This window comes from Plectropomus leopardus, chromosome 17, assembly GCF_008729295.1.
Source record: "Plectropomus leopardus isolate mb chromosome 17, YSFRI_Pleo_2.0, whole genome shotgun sequence".
Taxonomy (NCBI): Eukaryota; Metazoa; Chordata; class Actinopteri; order Perciformes; family Serranidae; genus Plectropomus; species Plectropomus leopardus.
Genome location: NC_056479.1, coordinates 6,950,011 through 6,964,201, shown reverse-complemented (window position 1 = coordinate 6,964,201; position 14,191 = coordinate 6,950,011). Strand labels below are relative to the sequence as shown.

Genomic DNA, 14,191 nt, shown 5'->3' with positions numbered 1-14,191 from the left:
CCACTTCAGTTTGGCATTAAACAAAAAGTACAGCTGAGGCTGATGGGGATTTGATCAGTCTTTTTTAATGGCAGTCAGTCCATCCAGTTTTTCAATATTTCAGTCGGGACCAAAGGGGGGTGGACCAGCCAACATTAAGAGCCACACCACTAATGTGGGTAATAAAAAATGAATATAAATGTTGGATAACACAGTTAAGATAACAAAAGACATAATGTCCATTTTTTGTCACTGAGATAGGCATTGGTCAATATTTTTATATTAACATTTAATCAATAACAATGTGAAGGCTCATTATGAACCAAAGCTTTCTGTGAATTCTTCTTTTAATTTAATTATCAATACCACCATTTTAGAATTGTCAAATCTTCCTTGGTAGAAATTTAAGAGAAAATGTGAAATCAAGTTATTGTGTGATTTTCCCTTTAGAAAATAAAATAAATTTCTGTTCCAAAAAAGGGTTTTTGATAATTATTGATTCATTTAACCCCACACATGTTCTAAATAGATTAAATTTAAATAAAAAAATAAATTTAAAAAACTGTCCTCAATTCCTAATTTCCTTGCAATTCTTTTGTGGTTTGGAGTTACACTTGTCTTGCCTCAAGGCTCAGTTTTAGGTTCTTTAATTTTTGTCTTTAAACAAAATGATGCCATCTGCAGACACATCTGTGCTTATGTTATGCAATAGACAACATGTTGCTTCTTTTTAAACTGTTATATAGAAAGTAGCTCTTGATCCCCTAGAATATCTTACATCTTTACTAGGACTTCACTGTGGTACTACTTATTGAATCCACTGGCCAAAGATTTATTGTCAACTGGGCTATAGTGGATGGTATTTCTACCTTGTTTTAAGGGGCAGAAACAAGAAAGTTTGACATGAAGTTTAAATGATATATTAGGACTTTTACCGAGTTTGTAATGTGTTATTTTTCATTCATTCGTTAAGCTTTCTAGTTAGTACTGCGAAACTGTTACATACTTTTCTTTCAAGCATTTTTAACACTTGTTATTTTGCTTCTTTACAACTTCCAAGCAATAAAACAGTTGTTGTTATCCTGTTGTTATGTACCATTTTGCTAACAGTTACTGGAGGAAGTGAAAATATCGCTCTTAATTTTAAAATCACTTTGTTTTGCTACATGTAGACTGTCATTTAATTAGTGTAAGTTAGTCTCCGGACATATACTTTATTTAAAATGTCTTGGTTGTGCCTTTAAGTTCTAACATAATTTCTCTAAATCATGTAAGGGCGCCCAGCTCTTGATCCCCAAAAGGCTAGAAGACTTTTACTTTTTAAAATTAACTTTTAATTATCTCACTTTATAAATAGCCACAGTGAAACTGAAAAAACAAAAACAAAAATAAATTGTTGATAGTATCATACTCGAGCTCCAACCTTTTTAGTCCGGTCTAAAGTATTTATTAATTCCTATTATTTTTTTCAGCATCACAATACCTAATGTTGCCAAATTCAAACAGATTTGTAAAGAAAGTTAATGTTTCTTTATAAAATGTTAACATAAAAACTTAATTTGCAGAGCAGCCAATTAATTAATTGTGCGCTACTAATCCCACTCATTATTAACTCATTCACTTACTTCATATTTACATTTATTTTGTTTATATCTTGACATTTTATGTTTCCAGGTAGAAGCTTAGAATAAATTATTTTTGACCAATATGGCTCTGAAATTGTTCTCTCGTGTTTTAACAGGTAGGTGAGTGGCACCTGAAAAAGTGTTTATCGAGCCAAAATGACATCAGATACCATGACTAATCAATAGCTTTTCTCTCTGCCTGCTTGCCCTTCAGGTGTCCGTGAATTCAGCGGTAAGGAGGCGGAGTTCATCTGCTGTAATAAAAGTAAGCTTGGAGGAAAATGTGACAGATGTGGAGGCCTGTGCCAGCGAGAAAAGCGAGAGTGGGACTGTCAGACATGTCGACTCCGGCGCAGTGATGGATGGAGAGTGAGGTAAGACAGATGACATCGTCTGTCTGAGGCCGTGTTGTCATAGTGGAGGATTGCCGCTTGTCTTAACCTCTCAATATCAGAGAGCAAACTGAAGTTTGTTTACACTGCTCCAGTGGAGTGATTTAGAATGAGGGGCGAGGGAGACGTGGGTGTAGAAGGTATGCTTGCTGGAGGGTCGGCTCAGGTTTCTAAACATTCCCTTTGAAATCGAATAGCAACCATCCCAGGCGTTTTAAACTCAACCAGCCCAGTTTGGTTACAATCCTCAAGGTAGAGAGGAGTTGAAACACAAATACAAACAGAGAAGATTAAATATCAATATCAGAATTGGCCTTTAAATGCCCAACATTCAGCCTGGAGTCTGGCAAATAATAGAAGTAGAAAAATCGTGTTGACTCTTCTATGAGTCAACACGATCATAATAAAGCAATAAAAAAAAAAAAAAAACTATCAGAGCTGTTATTGGAAGCACTATTGTCTACTTTTCTGAATAGGTGGCCTTATTTCTGACAATATTTTCTATATTTTGTGCAATTCATTTACGTTAAAAATATTATTGTGTATCTGCAAAGATAGGAAAAATCTTTTCTGCAAATGAAAAGGTAGGTAAAATCAGTTCCCATATGCCCCTAATCACCCCTTTTGTTGCATCCTTTTGTATCAGTTGCTTACTTTCAACGACGCATCATGGAAAAAGCTTATTTCTGGCTTTTAAACAAAGGCCTGAGTTAAGCAAAGAGCTGATTGATTTATGGCATTTTGTGTTGCTAAAACAATAAGATGTCCTGGGGAAAAAAACAAAAACATCCCCAGAGATGAACTTGCTGAATGCTCTTCAAAACAACATGGTTTGGGGTGTGTGTTATTGCGATGGAAGATGGATTGGAGTCTGGCTTATTTTGCCAGGAGTCAGGTGTGGGGGTGGGGGGGCGTCTTGGATCGGGGTTGGTGCATCGGCGCTGGGGCTGAGGTGGGGGTTTAGGCACATTTCCAACCCCAGCCTGAAGTCAGTGCTGGGCTGGGTTGTTGGGTATATGTATGTGTGTGTGTGTTGGGCTGGAGGGGGGGTGGTGGGGTTGGGATTACACTGTCACACTGTTCATACTGTTTATGCATACCAGGCCACTGTGAGTGCCTCTTTGTCGCGTAAGTGTTTACTTGAATTTATTTTGGGAGAATTCCACATGACTGGGACGGGGATCTCTATAAATTATGGAATTGAGCGCTTTGTGTAATGATAACTTCTGTCAGTTAGTCAGGCTGTGTGACAGTGTTTTTAAGAGTGTGTAAATACAGGGGTGGTGAAAGAGAGAGAGGGGTGTCTTTGTGTTGAAAGGTGCTGCAGACTTTCTTGTTCATTTAGTCTCTTCAGTGGAACAATAACAATGCTGTAAAATGAGCTTCTTACACCACTTTCCTTTTTGGCCACATTTATGTTACAAAGAACCAGCCGTGGAATGTACTGTAACTACTTGAATTTACTCAAGTATTGTACTTTTCTGATGTATTTGCACGTCAGTTGAGTATTTCCATTTAATGCTGCTTTACACTTTGACTCCACAACATCTCAGAAGGAAATGATGTTCTTGTTATCCCACAACATTTACTTGACAGCTATGGAAACTACTTATTTGCAATTTTTACATACAAAAATCTGATTTTAAACATATATGTGATGCATAATTTATTAGTTGTTTAGTATATGAAATGTCTTTTGGAAACTGTCAGAGCCCTGAGGCGCATGGATGGATAACAGAATAGGCCAACTGGGCACAAGCCCAGGGGCCCAAAGTGATGGGGGGCCTCCTGACCTTTACCTGCAAAATATCACACAAATAAACACATACCATACCAACCAGAAAGAGACTCAAAAAGACCACAAAAAGATGCTAAGGAACTGCAAAGAGACACAAAATAACTTAAAGAAACTGACAAAACAACCACAAAGACACAAAATGGCTTCAAAAAGAAACAAAATAACCACAAAGAGACATAACACAACCTTAAAGAGACATAAAACAACCTTAAAGAGACACCAAACAAACACAGATAGACATGAAATGACTGCAAAGCAATATAAATAAATAAAGACACCTCTAACAGACACAAACTTGCCCCAATAAAAAAGCAAAATTACCTTAAAGAGACCCAAACAACTACAAAAAGACACAAAACAACTGCAAGGAGACACAAATGACCACAGAGACACCAAACCACAAAAAGGTGCATGACGACTACAAGTAGATGCAAAACTTCCCCAAAGTCTGTGTGCCTTGCTCTCGTGTAGGATAGGTGGTGGGGCTCTTTGCACCGTGTGCCCAGAGGCCCACTGTCTCAGAAACCGTTCCATGCTAAGGTGTCATGTTTGCATTTTTTGTATAACAGTTAAACCACAAAAACCATAATGATATGAGCTATGGCATTTTGTTTTATGAGTTACAGTAACAGTTAATAGATTGTTAAATTGTTGATTAATTTTCTATCTTTTGACTCAAACATCTGCCAGTTGTTTCAGTTAAGAGATCGTAGCACTTTTCTGATCCGTTATGGTCACAGGTCATGCATATCATACGCGGGTCAAGTGTGAGCTGCCAAAGATTAATCCAACAAAATAGCCTGTTCTGGCAGCTGTCTGCAGCTGAGGAATGATGGGAAACTGGTGAAACCGTCAGACAGACTGGCTGTATTGTCCTCCGTCCTGTCAGAGGGCCGCTCTGCTGTTACTTAGAGATTATATGATTGGAACGACTAAGTGCCAAATCAAAAGCTGAGTTATTCTGCGGTGGCCTCCCCTGTCCTCAACGGAGCTCTGGACTCCAAGTCTGTGGGTTAGAGACACAAGGTATTGCGCAGCTGAGCCATGCACTCAATGCCGACACAGACCCGAGGCAAATCAAATGGAATGAGTGGCTGAAATTTAATCACTGGCCATACAGTCAAAGTGTTGGCATGTCAGAGGCATGTACAGGTTTCCAATGTTATCCAGATCATCAGATGAGGATGCAGTGGAAACAGAGGACACCTACATTTCTCTTGGCAGGCTCTTGAAATTAGAAACTGTGGTCGTAGATAACTTAAAACTCAAGCCATTGTTGAGAAAAAACCCTGCGGTTTGTATCATTGTACATCTTTCACTATCGAGGAAATACCACTGTATGCTTTTGTACTATTATGATAGAGTGAATACTATTGTGGAATTGAATAGTGAGCTTTAAATGTGAGAAAGGCAGATTGATAGTTTGTTGCATATAATGCGATGCATTAAAGGATCTCAATGTCAAGTGTGTAAACCAACAGATTATGTAATTATGGTTAATTAAGAAACTCAAGCACCTTTGGGTGTCTTTGCCTTCAAGTACAACAGCACCATCTAGTGGCTGCTGCATTACATGTATCCATGAGTCTTAGTGGGGAGTCTGGCAGTGGAGAGAAGAGATAGACAGTCTTATTGACTGGGCTTCTGCTATCTTGTTTTGTCACTAATGGATTTAGCAGTTTTGCCAGTGAAGACTGAAACTGCGCTGTCTCAGAGAAAGTGAAAGATCAAATTCAGTCTTCACATCTTTTAGGCGTTGGTGAATTTCTGATCAGCATGATGAGTGTCATATTTTAATATTCTGAACCATCTCATCTTAATGCTAACATGCTGAAGGAAGGCCCACAACTAGCATCACTTTCATTATCAATTTATTTATTAAAATGATTGTTTTAGGGTTCCTACAGCTTAAGGAAAGTTAGATTTAATACTTCTTAATACCAGAAAGAAATTGAAGACCAATTTTAAAATAAACAAAAACTGAAGAAAAAATGAAAACATGAAATCAGTTACTTAGGGTTAGAGACAATTTTGGCCAAATGTTTATTGTAACATAACAGGTGATTTTTTTTGTCTTGTGGGAGAGACAGCAGTAGAGCAGAACTGATGTTTGTTGATAGTTTTCTTGGGGATTTTATTTCTGGCTCTGTATTGGGAATTCCACTGCCTTGATTACCATCATGCCTAGTTTTAAAACACTTACACCGAGCCTCGTATGCATCGCCTTGTACAGGTTTCAGCCTTGCCATGAAATCTTGGTTGAATAACCAATTTTCATTGTATTTGCACTTCCCCCTGTCATCCAGGGTACAGTCTCAGCTTGCTGGGGATCCTCTGCTCTGAGCGTCCCTGGAAGTCAGTTTCCTGCTATCCTGATCTGAGTGATGTTAATATTTAGTTACCAATTATTTTTAAATTTTACAGGCAGTCAGAAAAACACAATTTAAAAAAATCCAACTTCCATGTCTTAGCACTTTTAAGACCCTCGATTCTCGAAGATTGATTTTCAACAGTGTTATACCAATTATTGAAATCAATGCCTTTTAAGATTTTTTTTTAGGCTCTGCAGAAACCCTGTTGTTTAATCTGTAAAATGGCAGGAACAATGGTAATCCCGTTACAGGAACCCAGTGTGGTGCTTTTGAATAGCTCGTTTTGAAAGAATAAAGAATAACTTTCCAAAACCCAAACATAGTCAATTTACATTCATATAACTCAGAGAAAAGCTGCAAATCCTTTCATTTAAGAAGCTGGGACTAGCACGTTTGGCACTTTTCCTTGATAAAAACAAACAAGTCAGACATGAAGTTGTACCATTTATTAGTCAATTTGACAAGTGGCACAATACAAGGATTGATGACACCGTCCTACCCTGAAAAGCTCTTGATTTGAAATAAATAGATTATAAAGAGAACATCATTCCACTGAGATGGTTAGTAGATCTAAAAAAGGACCACAACTGGTAACACGTTTACGCCAAGTTTGTAGTTTTCATTAATTCAGAAAAGCAGATACAATAGGAAAAACAAACATTTTCATATAAACACTGTGCGATACCCTCACAAGGTAGTGATACATGTCAATCTGATTGAGCCTAGACTAAACTTTACCTATTCTTTGATGCATTTCTTTGACTTTGAAAGATATGTATGCTGGAATGATATTGCCAAGAAGACGGCAAATGCTGAACTAACACTGTTCACCTCTAATATGAGAATTCAGAACTTTTTTTTTCCAGTTGGTCTTGAAAATACTTCAGTAACTCTAATCCATGGTTTCAATAAGGCATCAAATATGTGTCTGTTCCATACATTTGTGATAAGTCTTCCTTTTTTCCATTTCAAAACAATCCGGTCCGGTTTCCATGCTATGCTCTAGGGGTACTCCTTTATTGAACAACCTGAAATTCTAGCTATCTTTGGGGTAATGCCTTTGTGTTTAGTCTTTGACAGAAAGAAAGGCACAGTCTGCAGAGCAGGATTAGACAGAAGAGTTCAGTCGAAGTGCTTTGTTGCTGAACTCCTCTCAAGGGAGCAGAAAGTAGCGCACATTGTTGTGGTTTCTTTTCCGTTACATCAGATAAAGATCTTTTTTTTTTTGGGAGGCCGGGCCTGCAGCTCCTGAACCCATGCAGGCGGGTGAAGTGAGACGTCTGCAGCTGCAAGGAAAAGAAAAAAACAAAAGAAAAAAAAAACAAAACAAATCTGGTATTTCAGTCCTCAACATTTTGAAAGACCAGTAGCAACTGACACAAGGACATCTGGTGTTTTGTGGTCAGAGACAAACAATGCTGAGCGGTTTATTGTCAAGCTTTGTCCACACCCAACCTTCCCCCAGTGGTTTCAAGTCACCTTCAAAGGCTCACGTAAAGCTCTGACAGACTGAGGGAGAAGCATCGTCAGGTGTACAGTCCACGACTGTCCTTCCATGTCAGTGCAAGCACTTATTCTCCGGTTTTTGTCCATATTAATTACAAGTCCGAGAAGATTAGAGTTGCTGGTGAATGAAGGATAGAACTGATGGAGAGGCAGAAGAGCAAACCTCAGGCCGAGTCTTATCTGGACACCGGGGAGGAACAGAGATACTGTATCTGACTCCTCACATGCTTCAGCCCGTTTGGAAAAACTGTGCTGATAAACTGGCTGCACTGCAGAATGAACCTGCTTTTTGAGGCGATAAAAGTGCGCACAGTTCAACCGCGGGTGGAACTCAGAGGCTGTGCTGATGGACTTTTTCATTACACAGAAATGAAGCTGTTGTCTGCTGCCGCAGCTGGTCGCTGGTCCTAACACAAGTTTATAAAGCATGAGAGTCCAATACATTTAGAGCTATATAAAAACAATAATATGGACACAATGATGGTATACCCTGGAGGGACAAATTCCATATCCCACAAGAAATGAATAAACATATGCAGCAAATGTGGAAAGAAGAGGTAGCTAACTTATGAAATGTTAAAAAAATAAACAATACTATACTACGAATTAAAACTGGTTTACATAGCTATTAATTGATATGGATTCACAACACTGACACATTATGAACTAAATGTCTGCTACCCATAATCGAAGCTACGCCTCCTGCTCATGCCTACCCTTTCATTATTTCTTCAGTTCTCTTACCTGCTGTTATTACATGCCTCCTCGACAGAGAAACACAGAAAACATCAGCTAGAATTAATTTATAGATGATATTTCCCATAGAATCAGCAACCTACACGGGGTATGACAGTTTTATCTCGATACTTAAAAGTAGGGGTGGGAATCACCAGAGACCCCTGATACAAAATGATCATGATACTCTGCTCACGATATGGCGATTTTGGAATGTATTGCATTTTGCTGGGTATTGCAATAACATATTGTGATATATTGCAAATTACTATATTTTATGAACTGCAAATTAAGGAAAGACTTTATCAATAAGAGTTTTCAAACCATCTCACTTTTTTATTGCAGTAACATGTTTCTAGTGGACTGAAAAAGCAATTGGTTTTATTATTCTAGTAGGTTACCAAAAGTAACATATGTATTAATTATTTATATATTAGAAAATCCATAGTAGGTGTCTCTGTATTGATATAATATTGCCATGCAAAATATTGCAATACTATATTGTATCGACACCCTACCCCACCCCTACTTAAAAGATGAATAATTTATTTTTCTCCAAGCCCAGGGAATGATGCAATTTTGGACTCACTGAAACCAAAAAGATTTGTTTCTTTGAGATTATCAGGTGAGACCAAAATGCAGCCTCTTGCCCTTCTGTGAGCCTCCACTGCCATTTCTTGAACAATTAGTAGACATGAGCAATAAAAATAAATAATCACAATCAATAACTGGTCTTTTTTTTTCCACCTAAAACTGGTCTCTTGCTAAAAAGAAGACGAAGCGCAAATTAACCTCTGGTCCCTGATGCATTCCTCAGGAATTCTCCAGCCAAAGGTCTCCCCAATTCCATCAGAACTCGAAACCCCCCCCCCCCCCCGTTTGCTTCAAAGCCCATCTGGTTTGCAGTGTACGGAGTCCTGTCAGTAGTTGCGAATGCTGAAGAAGCCCACGCTGGTCGGTGATTCCTTGACTGTGACAGTAACTAGATTAGCAGTGACATCCGTTACAAACACGTGTTCTATCAGACTACGAGTGGGCTTCCAGTCCTGGCTCTGGACTGCTACCGAGCGATCCTGTCCAGTGTAAGTAGTATCCTGGTCTGAGTCTGAGCTGCTCTCCTCTTCTCCTGTGCTCATGTCATTCATTTTGGCTTTCTTGCCATCTTTGGAGGCTGATCTTTCTTGCTGGCTCTGGACCTCTGCAGAGGATTTCTGCACACAGCCCTTCTCCAGCCTGCCTTGGACTCTGGGGGTCTGGTTTTCAGTTGCCTCTTTGACCCTGTCTGCTCCAAGCTGGCTCTTTCTGGCCTGAAGTCTTCCAGGGGTTGCTGTACTCTTGGGAGGATTATAATCCTGATTCTGTGAGGCAGTACTTTTCCTTGCTGGGTTTGTTGCATTTCTCAGGCCTGACACTGAAGTAGTGCCATTTCCAGGAGCATCAGTGCTTTGCACCAGTTTGTTCTGAAGGTTGAGGGGCTGAGGACCAGATCCTTGATTGGAGGAGGCATTTTTTGATGGTAAGGCAGCCACTGCCTTGGTATTGGGTATCCGCTGCAGTGTTGACACAGGGGCCTGGGGTTTCTTTTGTCCATTGGGGGAGCTCAGTGTATGCTGAGTGGTGCCTTGAATGAGGTGTTTGGATGTATTCAAATTCAGCGCTGCTACCCCTTTTGATTTACTCGCAGCTGCCTTTAAATCCAGACTTGTCCCGCTGTTCATACTGGAGATGGACAGTTTACCCTCCGCGACATTCCTGCTCTGGTTGGATTTGTTCAGGGAGAGGGATGCAGGTTGGACTGACCTGCCAGATCCCACTGAGCTTATGGAGTTTTTAACAGCCCCGCCCTGGGTCAGAGAGCTCCTGTTCTGACCACCCACAGCATCTCGAGCCTGGCCCCGATGAAAACCCATGAAGGTGAAGCTCGCTGGGTGAACTGGCTTCTTGATGGCTCCAGGAAGATCAGTATCCTTGGAAGCCTTTAGGACTTTGCGCTGGCCCTTGTTCTGTTGAAATTCCTTCGCTTCAGGGGACGAAGGTTTCCTGCTTCGCTTCTTTGGGGGCTCCTGTTTTGCAACGACAATCTGTGCCTTCTTCTGGGGGACGGGGTGAAGGTCTCTTGTTCTGATGCCCGGACTTGCATTTTTAACATGGCTGTCGTCGTCGTCGTCGTCTGAGGAAGATGAAGAGGAGGAGCATGAGGAGGAGGAATCAGAGGACGATGATGATGAGCCAGATGAGGAGCTGCTTGACTTTGGAGTTTCAGGAACATTTTCCTAAAGGAAAGAGCAAATAGTAGATACGATCTGCTAGGACGACAAAGAATAACAGTCTGCTTTAAAGTGTACTTACTAGAATTTTCCGTGGTCGTCCCCTTGGCCTTTTCCCTTTTTTGCGCATCAAAAGCTCCTTTTCTTGCTCTCTATAATGAATAATAAAATTTTAAAAACAAAATAAAAAAACAACAACAATAAATGGTTTATGGGGGAACTGATGCTGTAGCTCTTTTTTTTGTATTTTTTTAATCATTTTTATCTACCATGTTGCAATTAAATTTTTGTTGGTGTGGCATATGGTTAAAACATAAAGTAAATTAAAGTAGCCAACAAATTTAAATAAAACTTGAAAATACGTTCTATATTCGTAAATAGTATTTAAAATATCACCGGTATTACTGATACATCTATCATGTATTACTTAGGCCTGAAAATGTTTCCTATTTTGCAGATTTCACTATATTTTCTGACAAAAAGCTTAAAATGCAGTAATGTATTTTATAAATACTGTATAAATTAGCTATTTTTTACACGATTGTGCATGTCACTTAATTATATCACTCCACGTATGTCTAAGTGTTGTAAAGCTAATTTTGAAGTTAAAAGATAGACCACTATCAATGATGATACTCACTTCTTGTTGAATGCTGCCAACAGTCTCGGGTCCAGGATGTTTTCTTGGGGCTCCCAGCTGTTGTGTCTGAAATGAATTGACATGAAGCATGTCAAACATCACAGTATTAGACAAAATCAAGAAGCAAGGTGGCCAGCCTCAGCAGGGATCGTGAATTTAGAAAATAACTCCAACAGAGCATTTAGAAACAGTGGACTCTGGTGACCCAGCAGCCATAAACTTGCTATAAGCATGTTACTATAAGTATGTTATCTGAGACAGATTACTCATGAATTTGCGGGAAAAGACCTTTCAGTTCCCAGAACTGTAAATTCTAACAATGAAATACATTAGCAGGAAGCTTTGTGTGCAGTGTAAATAATTTAAACAGATGTGAACTGTTGAAAACTGCAGTGGCAGTGGCATCTGACCAGCTGTTTAGAGGTGAGAAAGTAACCAGGTTTTGAATTTGCCTTCTAAAGTTAAATATAATGATCCATTTTCTGGGGCTGATGCAGAAATATGTGGGGGCTTTTTGGGAAAGTCTGGCTTTTTCAGTGACAGGAGGTACTTTACAACGTGCCTCCCACACCTACAAACTCAGATTCAGCTTTGCGTTACCCACAGTGAGCATAGTGTAGTGAAAACCAGACTGTTCATCTCTGTAGAAAAACATGAACACACCAGGAAGGAAGAACATTTTTAGGTCGTTGAAGTGCTCTGGCATTTATGGGAAGTGATGAAATAACAACTTTGTTGTGCTTGTGATGGCACAGCATGGAGTGTGTTTTCAATAGCAAAAATAGCCTTGTTTTTTGTTGCCTCTTTGGGCACCTGTACACTGTGGTGGCCCTGTGGCCCAAGTGTCAAATTTAGCTTTGGTTTAGTCAGACTACGTTTTTTTTTTTGAAAATCAAAGCAGCTGTTAGCTCCCTTTTTGTGGGCCTGGTGGGCTACATTGTGAGTGTATATTCATTTAATAATTTGTACAAATATGGGGGGAATAGAAACGTGCTTAACTGCAGTAACACACTGAAAATAGATCATTGTGTGCCAACTTAAAGTGATCTGAACTACATGCATTTGCAATGACCTTTCTCCTCATCACTTGTTGTTGAATAGCCTATTCTGATCAGCAGTCACCACTGAAATAATCAACCCCCACCCTTTCCCTACAAACACACACACACACACACACACACACACACACAAAGGATGTGGTTCTAACAGAAAGCCATGGAGCTGGCAGGCAACAGTGTGCATTGATGGTGGATTACAGCAACAATGTAGAGAGAACAGAAAGGGCAAGTGACAAGAAATGAAGGCAGAGTGGTGCCTAACAAAGCAGCAACATAAATATGCAGAATAAAAGAGCAAAATATCAATAAAATTGGGTGTTATGTAACGAAGCTAACATTAACCAGTTACAAATCAAATATCAGATAGTCTGAAATTGGTCTGACGAATCGGTCACACAAAAGTAACTTGTTTAAAGTCGGGGATTAAAATAACTAAAACATCGCGATGGTATGATTAAATTAAGGTATGTTAAAGAGAAAAAAGGGTATAGCCTTAAAAAAGTGTCTGCTTTGGCTCTCCGCTAACTTCCCAAATTGGAGGTGTTATGAACAAAAGAAGGCAAATGTGAAGGCAGAATTTGTGAGATGAATTTCAACAAACTGCAACCAGAAACAAAACGTGATGATATCGAATCGTTGTTGTGGTTCGGACTCGAAAAATCACATCGCTTTAAGCTAACAGTTTGTCTGAAAGCAACAAGCGACACGTTGTTGTTGTTTTCATTGTTTCGGGCTGAGCAGAGCAGCACTTGTACTTACTTGGATGACCATCCCCTCCACTTCACCAGAAACTCCAACTTTCCCTGCAAGAAAACCAAGAGCGGGAACACGTTTGTAAACAGCCGCTAGAAAACAAAAGTCCAAAGTTAAAATATTTCACAGCTCTGACCTTTCTCAGCCGTTTGTTTAAAATGCATTCCGCATCAAAAACCTGCTCTCCCACAGCGCTCAGCTCCTCCATGTCTGCCTTCACTCCGAGTAAGAAGCCTTTATCAAAAGACAAGAGGCGCGTCCAGCTAACCGGAATCACGCTCGGATAGGACCGGATGCTCACAGTCTTGCCTTCAAAATAAAGGTCTTCTCAGCTAAAGCGTCGACGATACGCCGAGGTTGGTCTGGTCTAAAAATATAAAAACACTTCATGCCAGTGCAGATCTACTCATTAATGCGATAAACAAATCTGATGCAATACATTTGTGAGTCGACTCTGGTACACTTGGTGACCTTTGCCAGAGCTTACTCTAACAAAGAAATCGACTTGTTTTATACTTTATTTTAATGAAAAAGCCATTACAAGACTATGTTAATTTCAACAGTTTCCCCCCTTTTCTCCCACGTTTATTGTGTGCATTATGCACAATATTGAAAACCTACTTAAAAATACAAACAAAGCATTTTCTCATCTCTAATTCTGAATTGAAATAGACTAAACATTGAAAATGAGTAAGACTTTTGTCTTGTCCCAGGCCTGATATCACAAATGCATCCTAAAGATTAAATAAAACAAAATTTGTCATAAAATTCACATAAATAATAGCCCCCTAAAAGCATTTTACGTTAGGGTTGTGGGGGAATGAGCTCAGGCAACTTCAGCATTGGTAGTTGGCTTTAGTTTTAACCAGTCAGTTAATTAAACTATTTATATCAATGCGAATGTTGTCATGTGAACACTCATAAGTAAGTTGATTGAAATAATACTTAAATAAAGTATGTTGGATATTGTTGGCCCATCATGTAAGCTGAATATTCGTAATGTCTATTCAGTGGAATAAGATGGTCAGTTAATGAAGGGGCGTTTTCAAAGATGAATAAAACCTAT

General features: G+C 39.3%; 2 protein-coding genes across 3 annotated transcripts in view; one reads left to right on the top strand and one right to left on the bottom strand.

Annotated features, from left to right (window-relative positions):
- Positions 1-1,947: 1,947 nt before the first annotated feature.
- The window catches only part of LOC121956111 (RNA binding protein fox-1 homolog 3-like), a 546,203-nt gene continuing 533,959 nt past the window's right edge, over positions 1,948-14,191 (top strand). The window contains exon 1 of the mRNA XM_042504222.1: positions 1,948-1,978. The gene's annotated coding sequence lies outside the window, so the exon portion shown is untranslated. The remainder of the gene's footprint in view (positions 1,979-14,191) is intronic.
- On the bottom strand, positions 9,288-13,333 carry cbx2 (chromobox homolog 2 (Drosophila Pc class)). 2 transcript variants are annotated; one of them, XM_042504220.1, is made up of 5 exons: positions 13,262-13,333; positions 13,132-13,175; positions 11,315-11,380; positions 10,757-10,826; positions 9,288-10,680 (listed from the first exon to the last, which is right to left on the bottom strand). In XM_042504220.1, the coding sequence occupies exons 1-5, from the start codon at positions 13,331-13,333 to the stop codon at positions 9,328-9,330; spliced, it is 1,605 nt and encodes a 534-aa protein (XP_042360154.1). In that variant the 3' UTR covers positions 9,288-9,327. The 2 variants fall into 2 exon arrangements, with proteins under 2 accessions (XP_042360154.1, XP_042360155.1); XM_042504221.1 differs by lacking the exon at positions 13,132-13,175 and having other exon boundaries at positions 13,262-13,328.

Bases quoted from the DNA above. Each gene is read 5' to 3' on its own strand.
- cbx2 (XM_042504220.1), bottom strand. From the start codon at position 13,333: ATGGAGGAGCTGAGCGCTGTGGGAGAGCAGGTTTTTGATGCGGAATGC. The intron at 13,176-13,261 runs GTCAGAGCTGTG...GTTTTCTTGCAG, and splicing joins TAAACAAACGGCTGAGAAAG to GGAAAGTTGGAGTTTCTGGT. The intron at 10,827-11,314 runs GTGAGTATCATC...TATTCATTATAG, and splicing joins TTGGCAGCATTCAACAAGAA to AGAGCAAGAAAAGGAGCTTT.